Below are 22,271 nucleotides of genomic sequence, written 5' to 3'. Positions count from 1 at the left end.
CCTATTCCACCATATTGAAATTAAATCAAAATTAAAACCACAAACTATTTGTTATGCTTTCAATTCACATATGAATTGAAGAGGAAATGAAACTCTAATTTTAAAGAAGGTAGCTATGAGCATTTTGTCTAACCAATTGACATCTTGGCCTAAAGATTATTCCAAGAAGCCCAATTAAGTTAAACAAAATTGTACCCTTTTAAATAAGTATATGCATATCTTATGCAATTAATAGTAATGGTTGGTTATGCTAATTTATAAGTCTATTCCACCATATTGAAATTGAATCAAAATTAAAGTGTCATTCTATATAAAAATTTACAAACTCTTTGTCATGCTTTCCATATGAATTGACGAGGAAATGAAACTCTTATTTTAAAGAAGGGAGGTATGAGCATTTTGGCTAACCAATTGACATCTTGGCCTCCCTTTTGTTTTGAGATCTATAAGCCCCTAGCCAAATTTATTGTCTTGGTTGAATGCAACTCGACTATGAAGAGGCAATGAACCCACTATTTCCATCCTACTTGGGCCACAAAAACTTGCAAACTCTTTTACTTAGATTGCAGAGTGAGCTCTTTCTCCTTCACTTGAATTCTATCATTTTTTAAGGATGATAGTCATATGTTTTATTTAGAAGCCTTTTAGGATGGGTAATTCGGTGTTGCTAGTTGGCAACCAAATACTTCACAAATTAAGGCCATCTAAATTAGACTCATTGGGAGAGTTGGCTTGGTTAAGTTAGATTTTCATAAAGCATATGATAGAATCAATTGAAATTAATTATGCAATAAATTTTTCTTTTCCTTGAAGATTCTAATTATGTATTTTTCCTCCTATATAAATTTTTCTTTTCCTTGAGGATTCTTATTATGCATTTTTCCTCCTATATAAATTTTTCTTTTCCTTGAGGATTCTTATTATGCATTTTTCCTCTTATTAGATGCCATCCTATATAAATTTTTCTTTTCCTTGTATTTTTCCTCTTATTAGATGCCATCCATGCAATAGATTTTATTATCAATATTGCTTGAATATATTTAAGTTTTACAAAATGCTCAAATGCTAATTATTAGAAGTATGATTTTTTATAAATATTGACAATGAGCTCTTATCTTTAAAATAATATAGGTAAAATATGTATCATATTTGTTCATTATCCCACTTAAAAATAAATTATACATATTGTAATTAATATTAATTTATTATTAGCTTTATGGAAAGAAAAAAAATGGATCCGAAAACAGACAAATTTTGGCAGACAGCGAAACCAAGAATTAAACCGCGGAAAACCGTCTTAAAAAAATTAAGGTATACTGACGCCGGGTTTTATGAACAAAGCAAGGCTTCGAAAGAGGATACCAGCGATACAGGTTATTCTGGCTACTGTTTTAATTGTTGGTTATATGGACACCGAGCTGTGGATTGCCGTCAAAAGAATGTGAGTTCCCCAAGCCCTAACTACGATCATCTTAAAGCTTTTATTGCCAAGCAAAAACAGAAAAGCTTGGAAGAAAGCAGAGATTCAAAAGGGATTTTTCCCTTGGTAAATAAGCCTACCCTGGGATCTAGGGTTTGCACGGACAAGAAATCTGAAAAACGCACTACTACTCGGCTTCCAAAAGTCTTCACTGTAAAGGATTTAGATAGACAGTTGATTCATTTTGCCAAAACAAAGTATGCACTGCAGAATACAAGCAACCTCAGGATTGTGGGGGCCCTAAAACCCAGAGCTAAACCGGCTAAGCAATCCAATGATCCCCATTCTGCCTTGGGGAGAGGGGGTTTTTCAGTGGCCCAGGCGGATCCCGGGGTTGCTAGGTTGAGAGAATATGAGTGGCAAGAGGTAAAAAGCAAGAAGAAGGTAAGATCACATTTTGTGGAGAGAGTGGAGATTCCTCTAAGTAATCCTTTTGATACACTGAGATTAGAGAAGATCTCTCCAAACATCAGCTCTTATTCTCCCCCCCACATTCGCAATGGGGTTTTGGGAAGGAAGGGAAACTTCAGGGATGAGAATCACAAACGCACTAAGCTAACTGGATCAAATCCAGTTCACACCCCCCCTTCCTTTTCGAAAACCCTAAGTATCGGATCAGGGTATGCTGTGGCTGGGGAGATTATTGAGGATCATTCTTCAGAGCCTCATACACATAAAGACAGGTATTACTCTCCCCCTCACCGTCGATTGGCTGGTAAGCATCCAGTCCATAAACCCAATCTCACGAAAGGTGAACAATTAAAGGTATCTAACTCTGTTTATACATCGCCACATAGGCGAAATAGTAAGCATTTATTTGATCATAATAGAGATAGGACAATTTCTAATTATGAATCTAACAAAGTAATCCTAGAAATCAAATCTATAGCACAGAATCAGAACTATTTTGCAGAAGCAGGTCTTATTGTGCGCTGGAAAGGAGTTGGAGCGAGTTTACTGGACATCACAGAAGCCCTAGAAGCAATGCTCCCATGTGAGGTAAGTATCACTGCCCTCATAGATTTCTTCTTCCTAATAGATTGTAAAAATTCAGAAACCAAAAAGGTAGTATTAGATAGTTTTAATTTAAAATTCAGGCATGAATCCTTTTTTGTAACCAATTGGATGCCTTTGTTCAATCCTTTACACCTAGAAAACTTTGTAGTAGAAAAAGCTATTTGTCTTAGGAATTTACCAATAGAACTTGCTAGCTTAGAATCAATTACCAAAATTGGTAACAAAATAGGTAAATTTATTAGAATTTGTGAAACTATGCCAAACAAATCTGAGAAAATTATCATTGTGAAGATGAATATACATCAGCATTTCATACCTCATATTAGTTTATGTTTTAATTCGAATACAATTATCATTAATCCAATTACCATGGAAAATTTCTTAGAAACTAATCTTAACACTATGAAACCTAGAAAATTAACTAATCTCCTAGATAGGAGTTTAGATGTAAACATCAACTTTCATTCGAGTAAAGGGGGCTTCACAATTACAAATGTAAAGGAATGTTCCACGGACAATCTACCTCCCCCACAAATAGTCGAACCCCCCTATAAGCCTAATAAGGCAGTTGAGGTAATTGGCAATCAAGTTTTGGTCGCTGAGGAACCTCCATTTTTTATGGGGAATCTTACCCCCCATAATATACCTGCTGAAATCAACAGACATGATCCTTTGGTTGATAACCATGTCAACCTAAATTCTGCAAGGATTGAAACACAATCAGAAATTAAAGATAGGCTCCAGTCACCCAGATCGGTAGCCCAAACTGTTCCTACTAGTCATCCTACACAGTCTCCTAATTGCATAGAGGACAATCTAACATCCTCTCAGAATTATGATCCTTCAGTTGCAACATCACAAGGTTACCCCTCTAAGGATGGAAAATGCACCAGAGAAGTTACAGCGGATTATATAGGGGAAACCTTAACTGATGAACTACTGGACCTATTTACAAATGAAATCTGTGATGAAGAGGAGCTTAGATATCAAAAGGATGTCCTAATTAAAGAAATCTTGTTGCTTAGAAATTCTGCAGAGGATAATGACGCCTCATTAGTAAGTCAACAAGAGGTTGAGGAACTAGTAAATAAGACCCCTATGAAAGCCCACCCTTATGATCTGGATATGATGATTGAATCCTATGGACAAGAGAACATTGATGCTGAAGATTCACTCATTGATCCAGGAAGAGGGTATGGATATGAAGTTCCGATAGAGGCCCCTAGTTCCTCTCCTCTGCTTAAAGATAATGCAGAAAATAGCATAGAAAACATTGATGGTATTTTTGGTATTACAAATGAAGATAGAGAACTAGGTATTGCCACTAATTTGGAAGGATTATCTTCCCCCAAAATAGACAAGATTAAAAAGAAAAGGGGTAGGAAATCTTTCATAGAGCTTAGAAACATAGCTGGCAATGCTGATAACCAAATAAAGATCTTTGACATTCTGAACAGTGGGAAGGGGAAGTGCCTTCCCAAGGACCAATGAGAGTCACATCCTGGAATGTTAGGGGCCTAAACGCCCCTAACAAACAAAGACTCGTTAAGAGTTATCTAAAAAACTTTGATTCGGAAATTATAATCTTACAAGAAACTAAACTAAGTACAGATGAAAGCATAAAATTAAATAATAAACTTGGCATATGGAAATCAGAATTTGAACCAGCAACAGGGGCATCAGGAGGCCTAGCAGTCTTATGGGACCCCCGAAAAGTTTCTTCCCAAGTCTTGTCTAGTAGTAGCAATTGGATGGTCCTTAGGATTTGCAGCCTAAAATCTAACCTAAAATTCAATTTGATTAATATTTATGGTCCTACACTAAACACAGAAAAGAGAAGGGTTTGGCAGGAAATCCAGTCTATACTACAATCAAGCAAAACAGAGACGCATATCCTAGGAGGAGATTTTAATGCTATTTTGAACATCAATGAAAAATTTGGTGGGTCCAAGTACATTTCACAATCTCAAAAAGATTTCAGTCAATGGGTCACAGATAACAATCTAATTAATATTGAAACCATCAATGGGTCTTTCACTTGGAATAACAGAAGAATGGGCTTTAGTCATATCGCGGAAAAACTAGACAGATTTTTGTTTTTTGGAGAAATGGATAGTTTTGACCAACTCTTAACCGCAGAGATTCTTCCAGATGCTGGATCAGATCATTTCCCCATTAGATTGACCATTATTGAGGATTGTAAACCTAATAGGAACCCGTTTAAATTTGAATTTATGTGGTTCCAGGACCAAGAACTTATCAACCTTTTGGAGAAATGGTGGAACCAAACAACAGTTGAGGGTTCTAAGATGTATAGTCTAGTTAATAAACTCAAAATTATTAAAAACAAAGTCTTGGAATGGAATAAAAACAAATTTAATAACATCTTCGAAGAAAAAATTCAGACCGAACAAGAATTAGAGAATCTTAATAACATAGTCATAGCCCAAGGCATGAACGAAGCAAGCTATCTAAAAGAAAAGGAACTCATGGCTAAATATAATTCAATTTTACTGAAAGAGGAAATCTATTGGAAACAGAAATCCAGGGAAACCTGGCTTAAAGAAGGGGACAATAACACCAAATTCTTCCATCAATCAACCAACCTAAAGAGGAATATTAACAGGATTTCCAAGATTAAAGATGATAGGGGGCAACTCTTGGAAAACCCCAAAGATATCGCAGCTCATATCACCAAATTTTATAACTCTCTTCTTAATAATTTGGAAGCAGCTAATCTTCAAGCACAAAATGAAATGTTAAAGGCCATACCCAAATTGATCACGGATGAGGATAACATCATGATGAATAGCAGATTCACCTTGGAAGAAGTCAAGACTGCATTATTCCAAATGCAGCCAGACAAAGCCCCTGGGCCTGATGGTTTCCAAGCGGGTTTCTTCCAAAAATGTTGGCACTTTATGGGAACAGACATCTGGCAAGTGGTAGAGGCTACCAGGAACTCGGGTACTATCTTATCGGAAATCAACAATACCTTCTTCACTCTTATTCCCAAGAAAAATGATTGCATCGAAGCAGGAGATTTTCGGCCTATATCGCTTTGCAACACTATTTACAAGATATTATCTAAGTGTTTGGCGAATAGACTTAAAACTCTTCTGCCGATTTTAATCTCAGAAGAGCAAACCGGTTTCATAACCAATAGATCGATCCTAGATGGCATTATCATTGCCCAAGAATTAGTCCATTCCGCACAAGCGACCAAGGAACCAAGTATGTTTATTAAAATTGATATTCAAAAGGCATATGACAAGGTGGACTGGAGATTTCTTTGCAAATGCCTGGAAGCCTTTGGATTTTCCAAGCAATGGATCAATCTCATCTTCAAATGTATCTCTACCCCTAAGATCTCGGTCCTCGTTAATGGTACTCCAGAAGGTTTTTTTGGTATATCGCAAGGCATCAGACAAGGTGACCCATTGTCGCCCTTTCTATATGTTATCATGGCGGAAGCCCTAGGGAGAACTATCACAAGGAAACAATCAGAAGGTAAGATTACAGGTTTAAAAGCTACAGATAACATTCCGTACATTACGCACCAACAATTCGCGGATGATACAATCCTCCCTGGATCCGCCAACTGTCAAGAGGCGAAGGCCTTCAAAGATGTCCTTAACCTTTATATGAAGGCCTCTGGTCAACAAGTCAACTCTCAAAAATCAGAGATCTTCTATATTAATACCTTGCCTAATTTGGAAAAGAAAATCTGTGATATCTTTGGTTTTAAACCAGGCAGTTTCCCTTGTAAATATCTTGGTATCGAGTTAGATAAAGGTCTACAATCTTCCAAACTTTGGAAACAAGTACTAGCAAAGGTCCAAGATAAGAAGAGTTCTTGGAAAGGTAAGTGGCTCACTAAGCCAGGAAGAACCATAATGATTAAATCAGTTTTATCTGCCATACCAACTTATCAAATGTCTATTCTCCTGCTACCTACTACTATCAAGCACGACTTAGATAGGATGTTGAGAGAATTTTATTGGCAAGGCTCATCCGAGGAAAAGAAACTTGCCTTAATTAAGTGGGATAACCTTTGTAAACCTGTTTCTATGGGTGGGCTAGGGATTAAGAATTTACTGTGGCAAAACCGTGCCCTAGGTGCCAAGCTAGTTTGGCGACTCTTCAAGGAGCCTAACACTAAATGGGCTTCTATTTTGCTACACAAGTATATCCCACAGGCCGATCCCATTAATATCTTTAGGGCCCAATCCCATGTTAAAGGATCGTGTGTCTGGAATTTCATTAAGGACTCTATTGGCATAATCAGCAAGTACCTCACTTGGGATGTGGGTCTTGGGGACCGAGCTTTGTTTTGGGAGGACTCCTGGGCAGGTTTCCCCTCACTACTCAAGGAAGGTTTCTCGCCCAATTTCATAGAAACTTGTAAAGATAGATTTGGGATTTACCTTAAATACTATATTAAAATAAATGAAGATGATGTATTAAACTCAAGAGGTCTTCCTTCAGATCTACAAAGTCAGAAATTATTCAATATTATAAAGGATAGAAGCATCACTATCAAAAATCGTTCGGATTCCCTTATATGGGCCGGATCCAATAATGGGGAATACTCAGTTAAGGATGGATATAAGACCATAATCCGCGAGAATCATATGGATCATTTAGACATTCCCCTGAATCTCTGTTGGAACAAAGCCTGCCTTCCCAAGGCTGGGATGTTTCTTTGGGCAGCTTTGTAGGACAAAATCTTAACCGCTGATAGGATTCGTAAACTAGGCTTCGAGGGGCCTTCTAGGTGCCCCTTATGTGAAAACCAGGAAGAGGATGTGAATCATCTCCTGTTAAGCTGCCCCTTCACCCAGAAGTGCTGGAATTGGCTGCAACAGTCCCTCGATTGGAAGTCTGCTCTACCTGCGGACCTGTTGGGCCACCTCAAAACCTGGCCAGCTCTGTACAAAGACAACCTATATAAGGACATATGGATTATATCCCCCTCCATCCTAGTTTGGGAAGTCTGGAAGGAACGTAACAGAAGAATCTTTACAAACCATAAATTAGATTGGAATAGCATCACTAATAAAATCCAAGCTTCAATATCAGAAAAGATCAATAGCAAACTGCGAGACACTACGTGCTACGAAGACTCTTTCAGAACTTGGGACAACAAGATCAGACTAAAATGGCCCTCATTGATCGTACCGAAACTTTTTGGTAGAGGAGGTAACAAATCAAAATCAAATAGGTCTAATTGCACCTGGATCCCACCGGAGAAAGGTTGGGTCAAGCTAAATTTTGATGGGGCCTCCAGAGGCAACCCTGGGGTTGCAGGTATTGGTGGGATTATCAGGAACTGGATGGGAGAAATTATCTCTAAATTCTCTCAACCCATCAAACCCACTACAAATAACATGGCAGAATGCCTGGCGGCACTCGAAGGCCTTAAAATCTGCAAAAGACTCAATTTTCCAAAATTAATTATTGAAGGAGATTCTCAAATTATCATTAATGCCATCAGAACTAAAAAGACACCAAATTGGATACTAAATTCTAAAATTGAAGAAATTAATCACATTCTTGAGTCCTTCCCTGAGATTCTTGTAAAACACACCTATCGGGAGGGCAATTCTGACACAGACAATCTAGCTAATTTAGGAGCAAATGGTATATCCATTTTGGAATAATTTAATTTTGGTTTTCTCCTATATTTTTATACCTAGTCTTGATAACTTATAGTTTCAATATTGATTGTATCCTCCTTTTGAGATGTTGTTAGCATTAGGGGATTTTGCTTACTCCGCTTTCCCTTTTAGAGAATGATTGCGGTGCTGAACTATTAGTTGGATTTGCCATCATTAATATATGCATTTGCTTGTGGCATATAATTACTCGACACTCGTTCCCTTGATCGTGCCCACCCCTACATGTGTACCGCCTTCTTAACTCTTCCAGCTATCGATGGAGCTTACTAGATCTTTCTAGAGTCACCAGTCTATACCTATATAGAGGTCTCTCCATATGACTGACTGTTCTCCTAAGGACCTTAATAGTACTATAAGTTGTTAATGCTAGAATTAATCTAGGTTCATTATTTGTAGTCATGATGTAGATGTGGGCGGCTTGATGTTTTCTGGTTCTCTTTCATTAGGTCCTCTACTAACAATTAACTGCATAATGATATCTAGATTATTACTTGTAGTTTTAATTTATTTATTTAGTAAGATTAGGTAGATGTCACTAATGTTTATAAATAAGATTACATGTATTTTTGTATTTTTATCTTACCAGTATGTATCCCACTCCTTTATGGTCTGTTTAGGATGATTATTTATGCTCTAAATTGCTAACCATGATTTCTAATGAGGTACTCTCGGAACAAGGTCTCACTGCCTAAGGTAAATTTATTCTTAAAGTTGATAAGTTGACCATTGGTTGTCAAGGAAAGTGTTATGCATTTCAGGAGGAAGGACTCAACTCGGCACCAAGTATAAGCTCCCTTTGAAGTTATAGGACCGCAGAATGATATCTCAAAATGTGATCAAAATTGTAACTATCATGGTCATTATAATTTGTAAATTGTTAATTGTTAATTTTTTCGGTAGTGGGTATGCCCACGGACCTATGTATTTATGAAATCTCGACAAAGCTCGAGTCGTGGGAATGCCCACGTATATTTCTATATCAGGTATAGGACTTTTGTCCCGGGCAAGGCTGGAGGTTTTCTCGACCACACTCTTTCCTACCAGCGCCCGCAGTGAGTGGGGTTATACTGTAAAAATTATTTTTAATATTAATAAAATTTTGGCTTCGGCCTTTTACCGATCAAAATAAAATAAAATATTAATTTATTATTATTATTATTTTTGATCGGTAATTTTTGTGTTATATTGATTTCCAAAAAAAGGCTACAATAATCCGAGGCCATATAGATTTAAACTAACAATCCTAGCCTACTATGAAGAGCGTTCAAGCTAAAATAGAAATAAAACCAGTATTGTGCATTTTTGCACTAAATATTACAATCATTCATAAAATATATATTTTTAAAAAACCAGCAACTAGCAGAAAGCAAAAAATGAGTTTTTAGCATCGTATCCCCTCAGTCGGTATCGCTCTGGTTCGTCTGCTTCTCCTTCTCATTTGCAATGTTTGCCAAAGCTTTTCCTTTGGCTGCTTCGGTCTTCATCTTCGGGATGCAATCCAAATTCCCAAAGTTTGGGTCTCCTTCTAGACTTGCTAAAAACTGGACCGCTTGCCCTTCCTCAAACCTGTCTCGCAGTTCTCTTCCCACCTCCATGTGTGCCACCACCTTGAGGGCCTTCAGTACCTCATCTGTTCTTATGAGTTTGACGCAGAGCTTCATGGCTTCCCAGCCTATGCGAGCTCGCTCTCTGCATTGCTCCTTTATTCGAACGCGGATTCCAGTCTGAGGGGTCACCCACTCAAAAATGGAGTCAAGGTTGATCAAATAGTCCCCATCAATCAACTTTGTCATTGTGAGCTTAATTTTTTCCACCTCTGGTTCAAATTCGCATGCCCAAGCCATAATCAAGGAATAAACCTCCATATTCGTCTTGAACTTGAAGTGAATGTGCACCAACTCCTCCCCCAGCATTAGATGCATTGCACTCCATAGTTTCTCTTCCTTGTATTTGAAGAGTCCTTGCATTCTTTTATCTGACACTGTTCTCAAAAAATGAACCAGTTTCTTCTCGGTTCTTAGGGTAAAATTTGCCTCCATTGAACTTGCTCAAAACCCGTTAACTCCAAAAACTACACTTCAAAAGACATAAAAACTCACATTAATCCGATTCTTTGATAATACATTGCTCATAAACCAAATTGGTAATTCCTCCACCGTCGTTTGCGACGGGTCATAAATGCATAATCAATGATATAAATGGAAAAGGATTTCACGGCAGATTTGCTGTCCTTTGCCATTGTCTCGAATAAATACTCTGCACTCGGTAACTGCCTCATTAATTGCAGCGCCTTTGAAAGGGCGTCCTTGTCCTTACGGGCTGTCTTGCGTGCTTATTGATTTTTGCATACTTCTAGGACTGCATTAATTCCACTTCCACACTTTGCCATCTCCCTTCCACCACTTGGCCATTTGGCTTGTCATGTCACATCCGATGTTGGAGAGGAGGTCCGCCACTACATTGGCACCTCGCCTGACATGGGAGACCCGAAAATCCTCAAAGGAGTTAGTTTTTCTTGAATGATCTCCACCCAATGGGATAATTTCCATGACGGAGTGTTACCCTTCGCTATTGCGTTGATAATCACCTGGGAGTCTCCTTCGAGGTGCAACTTTGGGATTTTCATGTTTATAGCCAATTCAGTGGCCATTAGTGCCGACTGTGCCTTTGCTTCGTTATTTGTTCCATCCTGCAATCTTCATGCACCCTTGAAAAGGATGACCCCTTTATCATCTCTCGCGACTACTCCCACTTCTAAGGTTCCTGGGTTTCCTCTAGATACTCCATCAAAGTTTATTTTTATCCACTCCTTAGTTGGCGGATCCCATTTAACCTCTTCTTTTTCTAAAGGGGGGTTAACCCTCAGGGACCCATTAACGGGTTGGCAATTCACAAGTGGCCAATTGGCTTGAATGATTCTGTCCTCACTAGTATAGGGATGTTTTGCTAGATTATGGTTTCTGGCTGCCGCTGAGACTGATTCCGCTATCGCTCTTTGAACTCTTAATAGCAAACTCTCCGTTGAGTCTTCTTTTTCTTGGAATATCTTTTTGTTTCTTTCCTTCCAAATCTCCCATACTACAAGGGATGACGCCACTAGCCATAGACTAGAAAAGACTGATCTACGGCTCGGTATATTCCAACTGGAGAAAAGGTCAAGGATTGTATTAGGTAGAGGAGCCATCCATCCTAGCTTCCCTAAAAGGAAGCTCCATACCGTTTGCGCTTCCTCGCATTGTAGAAGCAAATGATCCAGGGATTCCTCCACCTTTTTGCACATTATGCATCTTAAAGGGCCCAAGAAGCCCAATCTGCGCAATCTTTCCCATGTCAGTATGCGCTTTTTCAGAGCTAGCCATGTGAAGACTCTTGCTTTTGGTAGAATTGGGGAACTCCACATAAGTTTTATTGGCCATTCCTTTCTTTCTTCCGTTTTGTCAAGAATGCTGTAACCAATCTTCATTGAGTACTGCCCCAATTTTGAACCACACCATCTCAAAGTGTCTTCCTTTGTAGACAACATAGGGGTGTACTCCTGCATGATCCCCTTTATAATCTCTTTTTGATTTGCTGATAATGGAAGAGTTTCTACGTCTTTCCATTCGCACATATCTACCCCTTGGACCTTGTTTTTCAAGAGAAAATCTCCTACCTTTTCTCCCCACTAGATTCTAGTAACCTGTTTAATATACTCAATATCTTGTCTGTCTGAAAGGGCTGGTCTCCCCTCCCAAGAGTCTATCCAAAAATTGGCCGTTGTCCCATTACCTATTTCCCAAGTGATGTGTTCTGTGATGACATGTCTGCATGAGGCAATAAAATTCCATATGGCTAAGCCTTTTGGTAAGGAGGTGATTGTGAATATTCGTTCCTTGCTCATTTGATCTAGGTACTTGTGTTTTAAAACTTGTACCCACTTCTGATTCGGCTGAGCGTAGATTTGCCAAATCACTTTTGCCCCCATTGCTTCATTTAAAAGTTTCCAGTTTCTCAGTCCTACTCCCCCTGCCTGTTTGTCTTGACAGACTTTATCCCACGCGACCAAAGGAATTTTGTCATTTGTTTCTTTGCCATTCCACAAAAAATTTCTCATCCCCTTGTTTATACAATTTATCACTTTCTTCAGAATATTTAGGGCTGTCATGGAGAATATAGGGAGGGCAGAGAGGACCGCTTTGAGTAGCATGATCTGCCCAGAAAGAGTAAGCCATTTACTCTTCCAACCTTCAAGGTGGTTTGCACAAGCATCAATAAGGTTGTTCCATAGGGTAGGGCCATTCTTCCCACCAAGTAAGGGGGTACCCAGAAACTGTCTAGGAAGGGTACCCATTCTGACCCCTAAGATATTTGAAATTACTTGTTGTCTGTCAATCTCTGTATTAAAGAAAATAGCTTCCGATTTCGTCCAGTTAACCTGCTGACCACTTGCTCTGCAGAAATCATCTATTGTCTTTCTAATCACTCGAGCCTCTTGAAGTGAAGACTGTCCACACAGTAGGGTATCATCCGCAAATTGCTGATGAGTAACTGGCTCCATCCCTTCCGCAATTTTAATTCCTTTCCATCTTCCTCGTTGTTGTTGTGATCGAATTAGTCTTCCCAAGACTTCTGCTAATATAATGAATAGAAAAGGCAATAATGGGTCTCCTTGTCTAAGCCCTCGTGTGGTTTGAAAAAAGCCTTGTGGGCTATCATTGACCAATATAGAAGTCCACACCCCCCCTATACAGGCCCATATCCAGCTAATCCAGTCTTTGGAGAAGCCAAATCTCTGCAAAACCCAGAGAAGAAATTCTCTATCCACCATGTCATATGCTTTTCTAATATCTAATTTAATCATCATTCGATCCACTTTCACCTGACGGACTGTGTGAATGGCCTCATGGGCAATTATTATTCCTTCCACAATTGACCTGCTTAGGACAAAGCCGCTTTGTTCTTATGAGATAATAAGACTTAGCAGAGGTTTTATTCTATTTGAGATCACTTTAGTTATCACTTTGTAAATAGTGTTGCTCAACAAAATTGGCTTGAATTCATTGAAATTAGCAGGGTGCTCCACCTTGGGTATAAGGGCGATAAGTGTGTAGTTAAGCTCCTTTGCAACACTCACCTTGCTTCATGACTCCTCCACTACTGCCCAAACCTCATTTCCTACAATCTCTTAGAAAGTTTGGTAGAAAAAGGCCGGGAAACCATCCGGCCCTAGCGCTTTATCACCTTCCATACTGAAAACCGCATTTCAAACCTCCTCAACTTGAATAGGTTTCATCAGTGCCTGATTTTGCGTAGCTGTTATCAGCTCCGGGATAACACTTAGACCATTCTGTTGGTGCTCTAAATTGGGTTCATTATCCTTAGATAGTAATGCTAGAAAGAACTCAATCGCCTCTTTATTGATATCCTCCACATTGTCTAATAAGACATTCTCCCTGTTGTGGATAGTTGTGATTTTGTTCTGGGATCTTCTCGCCTTAACTGAGTTATGAATTTTTTTTTGTATTTTTGTCCCCTTCATGTAGCCAACACTCTCTTGAATTTTGTCTCCAGTAAATCTCCTCTTGAGCTAACACTTCACTGTATTGTCCTTTGAGTTCTTGCTCTTGCTAGAACATCTCGGATGTCATCCCCTTTTGTATTATATCTTCTTGCAAGATCGCTAGTCTGTCCTCCAGATCTCTTTTGTTAGCAAAAATATTGCCAAACTTGATTCGGTTCCATTCTTTAATTTTTGACTTAATAAACTGCAATTTCTTGACAAAAACAAAGGCCTTAGTACCACACATCTCCAGAGCCCCTGACCACCATTCATTGATTAATTCCCCCAGGCTTTTATCCCTCAACCACATTTTTTCAAATTTGAAAGGGCATCTGATGGGGGGGCCATCAAAGGCTATAGTGAGTTCAATTGGTAGGTGATCTGAAGCAGCCATTGGATGGATATTTGAGGCGAAAAGGAGATTGGTTTCTGCCCAAGGCCCACCCAAGAAAAAACGGTCCAGCTTCTCTGCAACAAGCTGTCCTAAGATCCTTCTATTAGACCATGTGAACTGTCCTTCCTTAGATTTGACTTCCCTGAGTCCATTGTCCGTCACAAAATTTTGAAAATTTACTTGGTTCACATAAAATCCTCCCTTGCCCCCCAATTTATCACTCAGTTCCAATATAGCATTGAAATCACCCCCAATAATCAAAACACCCCCTTCCATATCTCGAATGAGGGAGGATAGGGAGCTCCAAAAATTTCTTTGAAGATTGGATTTTGATGGTCCATAGACATTGATTAATGTGAAATCAACATTTAGAGGGTAGGAGTGAACCTTACATACCTACCACATATTGGAGGCACATACTTCCTCCACCTTGTGATTGTTTGCATTCCAGAGGGTACCCAGACCTCTTGAAGCTCCCTCCGACTCCACAAAGACCCCCGTCCACTGCTTCCATGATCTCATGAGTGTCTTTGCTTCCACCATGTTCATCTTTGTCTATTGTAAGAAAACTACATTTGGCCTTATTTGATCCAACCCTCGTTTGATCAATCGGCGTTTGTAAAGGGCATTAGAACCCCTGACATTCTAGGTTATGATTTTCATTGTCCTTCAGGAAGGGTGACACCCTTCCCTACTATCAATTTGCTTTGGCCTTTGGCACTACCAGCCATTGCAATCTTGAACTGATTTGACTTTCTGCCTCTCGATCTCTTTTCCCCTATTCGTACCTTGTTACATACAGGTTCTGATTGCTCTATTGTTTTGTTTTCCATAATGTCTTCCTCATCCATCCATCCCCATTCATCTTCCTCATCGACTCCATCAGATTCTCTATTGTTTTTGGTTTCCTCCTTATCAGACCTCGAGTCGTTATTCTTCTCCAAGTGCTGTAGAGTCTCCAAACTGATTCATGTTTCCGCAAGGGGAAAAGCCCTGGTGTTAACCTCATCCAGAATATCAACTTCTTTCTCGACTCTTGCAATGGCATCTTCTACCCAACCTGCGGCCTCCCTATGTTTGTTGATAAGAGCAACTTCTGTTATAGTCTCTTCCACCTCCTGGGTGGTGTTATTGAGAGTCGTCGAGACCTCCCCCTGCATGAAAGGGTTTTGCACAGCTTGGATCATATCCTCATTGGGTCTCATCTCCTTTCTTGTACTATTCCTGTTCGCATAATAGGTCACCTCATCTTCTATCGTTGTCTCCACAGTTTTCCCTTTAGGGCCTATTAAGCAAGTTTCCTCCAAATGTCCTTCTTTTTTACAATGCTTGCAGATTTTGTTAGATTCCTCCACCTCGATTTTTTGGAGCCATTGTTTTGCATTTGTTATGATCTCCACTTGTTCTGAAAGTGGGTAATGGGGTTTCCATCCAATGCATATTTGTGCATACATGCTAAAGTCTTTGGACTCAATAGCCTCATCCGCTCTGATGTAGAAACGCAGTTTGTTACCTAAAGTTTGGAAGAACTCCTCATTCCAGTATTCTCTGGGTACCACTTCAATTAGAGCCAACACTGGGTTGAAGTTAGGTTTCCAGTCCCTAATGTACAAACCCCTTCCGCTCATGAAAAAGGGTCCATTATTTAAAATTCCTTGCTTATCCTTACCGTTTTCTGTGATTACCAAGAAAAACCCATTCGGAAGGGTTTTGAGTTTGATTTTGCATTTCCAATTTTCAGTACACCATCCTTTCATCTTTCCCACCGATGACCAATCCCCAAAACATTTTACAAATAATCCCCTCTCTCGGAAAAAGGTCACAGAGTCGTTCCAGCTTTTGTTGTCTATCATCAATGATACTTTCTCCGTTCTCATACCCTCTTTACGTTTTGGGGACTTTCTCGGCTTTTGAACATTTCTTCTTGGTCGCCATTCTTTCTCTTGGCAGTGCTGCTATATTGTTTTCGGGCCATACTCCTTATTGCGATGCCCTTGGGCTTTGAGACTCTCTTTTCTCAAATATTTGGAGTCTCGTGCTGCCACTGCCTCCCCCCAATGCTTGTGGGAACAAAAAACCTATCCTGATCCTCCCAAGCCTTGCTTGGATTTTGCCAAGGTCTTTTTCTAGGGTGTTGGTGTGTAAAGTTTTGTCGTGTTCCCTGATCTACAAATCTTTGGTCCTGAAAGCCATCATCCTGTGGTCGAAAACCCTAGAACTCCCTCGATCAAAGCCCTAGTCTCCTCCTCCTCTGCTCCATTTGCAAGATGAAAATAGGGCTTTACGATATGCGCACCATAGCGAGCCATTAAATTATTATTATATTGTGATATTTTAATTAATATTAAATTATTATTAAGATATGCTTATATTATTGTTTTAACCTATGATTATTTTTATTTACTAAATCAATATTATTATATTTTTATTTTATATTTTTTGAGTGACACTTTCAATCCCTCATAAATAATAATTAGAGGAGAAAATAAATAAAATAAAATTAAAAAATATAATAAAATGTGAGTATAATATGCTTTCAGTGTAATAATGTCCCTCAAACACATCACACATGTATGAACCAAATAAAATCAATCAAGCTCGTTAGTACAAACCCTAGATCACACCAATCGTGCACGTCTGGGTTATATATGAACATAAAGATGATTCAAGGTTTGATTATGCATAACTGATTTACAAGGTTGAGATTTGATTTTACATGCCATCAATAGGTTTAATGTTGATCATATTCTTTTTTTTGAAAAAGATGGGGTAAACATTTATTGAAATCAAATCAAAGAATACTAAGCAAAAGGTCATAGGCCTAACCAACAAATAACAAGCAAAGGTTCCAAAATAAATCCCCCAAAAAAACATCTACACAATCTTGCCCTCCATGATTAATTTCCTCTTAGTCTCAAAGTATTGTGGGGACAAGAGCCCTTGGTCATGCATATCCCACTTGTCAAGGTTCTCAGAAGGGCATTTAGTCTGCCATGCCACTCTATTCCATTCACAAGGAATATGACAAAATGAAATATGATCCGAAGTACACAGAGTCAAAATTTGTTTGACTAGCAAGGCTTAATGCCAATCAACACCATCCGATCATTGCTCATTCAACATATCAACCACAATTTGAGAATTAGATTCATAGACAATCATCTTCCAACCAAAGGAACACCCTTTTCCAATTGCATGATGAATAACTAGAGCTTCCATTAGATTATTAGAATATTGTCCCTTATAGGTTGAGAAAAAGAACACAACACCTCCATCACTACCTCTATTGATATTTCAAAACTCTTGTAGGAGGAGGAAGCCATCACCCTTGTCTATGAATTTTATGTTTGGTTTGCCTTGATCTTTTACCAATAGAGATACTCAACCCATTATCACCAAGATTCAAATTCTATATAACAACCAAGTCACTATAATCCATTGACACAGAAAGATCACATTTTGTTAAAATAGTCTCTCGAAGCCTATTAACAATCTTTCGCCACAAGAGAACTCACACCTTTTTTGAATCTGAAAAGATTCTTTGGTTCCTGTATAATTAAAGATTCCAGATAATGAAGGTGGGGCTAATAACCCAAGCAACTTGAAAAAAAAAGGTCTTAGCTTGGGGTCGACCCAAACTTTACCAGAACTCAACTAAAGAACTGACATGGACACATGCACGATTCCATGCCTCCCACCAAAGAAGCCAAATATCCCTAGACTAAGGACATTGAAAGAAAAGATGGAAACTACATTCTTCACTATTTTTACAAAGAACACAACTAAAAAGGCCCTAAAAACTGTTATTTCACAAATTCTTCAAAGTGAGACACTTACTTTGGGCCACCAACCAAAGAAAAAAGTTGCATTTAGGCCAAGAGAATTTGTTCCACGCCTACTTCAACCAAGACACTCCAACTTGACCATACAACTATCTATCCAACTATAGATAACTAGAGGCAAAATTTTTTTTCCCTTTTGATCAAGACCCTAAGCCAAAGTATCTTGATGACTAAAGTAAATCTTTATGTGGCTCCCTTAGGGTCTTATGACGTGATTATAGGAATGAACTGGTTGAGGAAACATAAGGTGGTTGTGGACTGTTTTGCCAAAAAGGTAGTGTGTAATGATGATTTAGAGAATTGGGTAAGCTTTCAAGGAATCCAACACGGAGTTAGAGTGCCACAAATATCTGCCATGCAAACCAAACAATGCAAAAAGAGGGGCTGCCAATTGTTTGTTGTCAAGATGGAAGAGGTCCAAGAGCACGGGGAGTCTATATACCAAGATGACTTGATGGAGTATGAGATGACCAATTATAGTGGTAAGGGGACAATAGAAGACAAGAATGCAGAGACCTTCATAGAAAAATATCCTTATTTTCAGGATTTCTAAGATGTTTTTCCAGAAGAGCTACCCAGATTACCACCCAAGAGAGTGTTCGACTTCTCCATAGATTTGGTGATAGGTGCTGAACTAGTATCTAAGGTTCCCTATCAGATGACAAGTGTGGAGCTGACCGGTTAAAAGCACAATTGCAAGAACTCATTGAGAAGGAATTAATTTAGCTAACTGTATTACCATGGGGAACCCCTGCAATTTTCGTTAAGAAGAAAGATGGGACTTTGTGATTATACATAGATTAATAGATGCTCAATGAACTCACCACCGGGAATAAGAATCCACTACCCAAAATAGATGATTTGTTTGATCATATGATGGGTGTCATAGTATTCTCCAAGATAGATCTACGGTCAGGTTATCATTAGTTGTGATTGAAGGAGGAAGATATACATAAAACAACATTTAGAACTAGGTATGGACACTATGAGTTTATAGTCTTACCCATCAGACTCACAAATACTCCTACATCTTTCATGAACCTAATGAATAGTGTGTTTAAGGACTGCTTGGACAAGTTTGTGTTAGTATTCCTGGATGATATTTTGATCTACTCAAGAACTGAAGAGGAACACCCGCAACACTTGCAAATAGTTTTACATCGTTTACATGAGCATAAATTGTATGGAAAATTATCCAAGTGCATCTTTTTCCAAAATGGAGTACAATACATAGGACATATAATCTCTATAGAGGGAATAGTTGTGGACCCGACTAAGATAAAGGCTATCGTAGAATGACCAGTACCTAAGAATGTGCAAGAGGTGAGTAGTTTCATGGGATTATCTAGGTATTAGAGGAATTTTGTAATGATTTTTTTCATCACCTCCCTTCAACGAAAAGGAAAGAGGTTCGAATGGACAAAAAAGTGTCAGAAGACATTTGAATATCTTAAAGAGAAACCAACCACAACACCCATATTGAAGGTACTAGATCTTGAAGGTCAGTTTTTGGTAGTTACTAACGCGTAAGGTGAAGGTTTAGGAGGGATTCTCATGTAGAATGATTAGGTGATTGTATACGAGTCTAGGAAGCTAAATAATTACAAGAAAAATTATGCACCACATGATTTGGAGTTAGCAGTGATAGTGCACGCTCTACAAATGTGGTGACTTTACCTTACGGGAAAATCCTTCGAACTCCAGTCCGATCATCAAGGACTGAATTACATATTTACCCAACCTAATTTGAATGCCAAGCAGAGAAGATGGCTAGAGTTAATCCCTAACTATGACTTTGAAATCAATTATATCTAGGGGAAGGAAAACAGGGTGGTTGACAAATTAAGTCACAAAAGGCATTTGTTGGCTATGGCAATCATAAATACGGATCTCAGAACTCAAGTACTACAAAAATTGGAAGGGAATGAATTTTACAATCAGGTACAAGGAGCCTTACAAAGTGATTTCCAAGACCCTTGATACGAAGGATACACCATGGAACCAGATGGTTTGTTAAGATATTAAGTAAGGATGTACATACCCGACCTTTCAAAATTGAGAAAACTGATATGGAAGGAGGTACATTTGACACCATACTTGGGAGATTCTAGTATGAAAGAGATGTTACAAGATATTAAACCCTTGTATTTCTGGAAGGGAATGAAGAAGGATGCAACAAGATTTGTAGTAGGCTACCTTGGATGTTAGAAAGTGAAAATGGAACATTATCATCCATCAACATTACTGCAACCCCACACTATACTTGATTGGAAGTGGAAGATTATCAATATGGATTTTGTGCAAGGTTTACCCATGACAAGAAATAGGCATAATGCAATCCTTGTGGTAGTTGATAGGCTTACCAAGGTAGTACATTTCATACCTAGAAATCTGACTTATGGAGTACATATTATTGCTCAAAAATTTGCTCAGGAAATATTTCGACTGCATTGAATACTAGAGAAGAGTATCTTCAACAGGGACACAAGAATGGCTTCCAGATTTTGGCAAACATTATTTGCAACATTAGGAACACAACTGAACATCAGTTTAGCATATCATCTAGAAACAAATGGTTAAACAAAAAGAGTAAACCAAGTTTTAGAAGACCTCTTAAGGATGTATTTCATGGATTAGCAATATAAATAGAAAGATTATTTTCCTCTAGTAGAATTTGTTTATAACAACTCATATCAATCTGCCATAAAAATGACACCTTTTGAAGCATTGTATGGAAGGAAATGTAGAGCCCCCATGAGTTGGGATAGGCTGGAGGATAAAATCACCCTTGGACCAGAAATGCTTAAAGAAATGGAAGATCTGGTGAAGTTGATCAAGCAAAGGTTAGCAAAGGCTAATGATTAGTAGAAGAGTTATGTCAATGGTGTGTTGATGCAAAGCAAAATCATATACAATTTGTGATAGGGGAGAAGGTTCTCCTTAGAGTAAAACCACAAAAATGTTTCAGCAAGTTTGACAAAGCCTGGTTAGCCCAAAGATACGTGGGACCATTTGAAATCCTAGAAGTCATTATCCCAGTAGTCTACAAACTTGCTTTACCACCGACTTTCACTCAATTACATAATGTTTTTCATGTTTCTTATCTTAAGAAGTATGTGGTAGATTTTGAGCACATGATCAATTAGAATTCCTTGTAGGTGTAGGATCTAGGAGTTGTTATGATCGAACCACTCTGAATACTCGAGGTGTATAAGTTGCACCTACATAATAGTGAGGTTACGCAATGTAAGTTCTAGGGGGACTAGTATGAAGAAGAAAATGCCATATGGGAAGATTATGAAGAAATCCATTAGAAGTTTCCTCATCTATTCTAAAACTATTGAAATTTTTTCTTTGAGTAATATGAAATTGATTTTGTTGGTATTTTAATTTAAATTTAATAATCATTGAGAACGATGATTCACAAGGGGGCGAATATGTTACATCTCACCTTCCTAAACTTGGAATATGAATAATATTATGTCATCTTGTTTGGTTAGACAAGTTAATTATCTATTTTTTCTCATGTGGATAAAATAATTATTGAATGGGAAAGGATTAGTTAGACAAGTTAATTATCTATTATTTAATGTTCCTTATGTTAAGCTATTGATGGTTAAGAACTGACTAACCGATTTCCTTTTATGTGAACAAGTGGGTGCAATATGTGCACTACCCTTGGAGGGAGGGAGAGTATCATCAAGGAGAGGATTGTAGATACTAGAAATGAGAAATGACAATGAGTCTTGGGTCTGATTAATCAGACATACATCTTGAGAATCTCGGTCATGGTATAGTAAGGTCCATACCACCCCATTGATGTCGACCTTGAGTCAATTGTCTCTTTGTGCTGTTAGATAGTTGGTTATTCTATGTTTGAGTCCTTTATTTTGCTATGATCTCTCTCTCTCTCTCTCTCTCTCTCTCTTTGATGATGGTTTAGAGAGGACGTATATATACATGTATACAAATACATACATACATACATACATACATACATACATACATACATACATACATGTCATATACATACATACATATTATGTATCTATATGTATATATGTATGTCTATATATGTATACATATATATCTACATATCTATACATATCCTCCCCCCCCCCCCCCCCCCACACACACACACACACACACATATATATATATATATACATATACCCATATATATGTACACACACACATATATATTTGTGTGTGTGTGTGTTTATATATATATATGTATATGTATATACATATATACATACATACATACATATATATATATATATATATATATATATATATATATATATATATATATATA

The 22,271-nt window shown here is 38.2% G+C and overlaps 2 protein-coding genes across 2 annotated transcripts; one reads left to right on the top strand and one right to left on the bottom strand.

The window, feature by feature from the left end:
- The first annotated feature begins 1,231 nt into the window (after positions 1-1,231).
- Positions 1,232-9,260, top strand: LOC131857067 (uncharacterized). Its single transcript, XM_059209103.1, has 2 exons — positions 1,232-2,479; positions 8,937-9,260. The coding sequence occupies exons 1-2, from the start codon at positions 1,232-1,234 to the stop codon at positions 8,976-8,978; spliced, it is 1,290 nt and encodes a 429-aa protein (XP_059065086.1). The 3' UTR covers positions 8,979-9,260.
- Positions 9,261-10,876: 1,616 nt separating this feature from the next.
- On the bottom strand, positions 10,877-11,788 carry LOC131066134 (uncharacterized). Its single transcript, XM_058000839.1, has one exon. The coding sequence runs from the start codon at positions 11,786-11,788 to the stop codon at positions 10,877-10,879; it is 912 nt and encodes a 303-aa protein (XP_057856822.1).
- Positions 11,789-22,271: the final 10,483 nt, after the last annotated feature.

This window comes from Cryptomeria japonica, chromosome 1 (genome assembly GCF_030272615.1).
Source record: "Cryptomeria japonica chromosome 1, Sugi_1.0, whole genome shotgun sequence".
NCBI lineage: Eukaryota > Viridiplantae > Streptophyta > Pinopsida > Cupressales > Cupressaceae > Cryptomeria > Cryptomeria japonica.
This window is presented reverse-complemented; position numbering and strand designations above follow the sequence as displayed.

Coding starts and splice junctions, on each gene's coding strand:
- LOC131857067 (XM_059209103.1), top strand. CDS start 1,232: ATGGATCCGAAAACAGACAAATTTTGGCAGACAGCGAAACCAAGAATT. Junction 2,480..8,936: donor AAGCAATGCTCCCATGTGAG/GTAAGTATCACT, acceptor TATGCATTTCAG/GAGGAAGGACTCAACTCGGC.
- LOC131066134 (XM_058000839.1), bottom strand. CDS start 11,788: ATGTGCGAATGGAAAGACGTAGAAACTCTTCCATTATCAGCAAATCAA.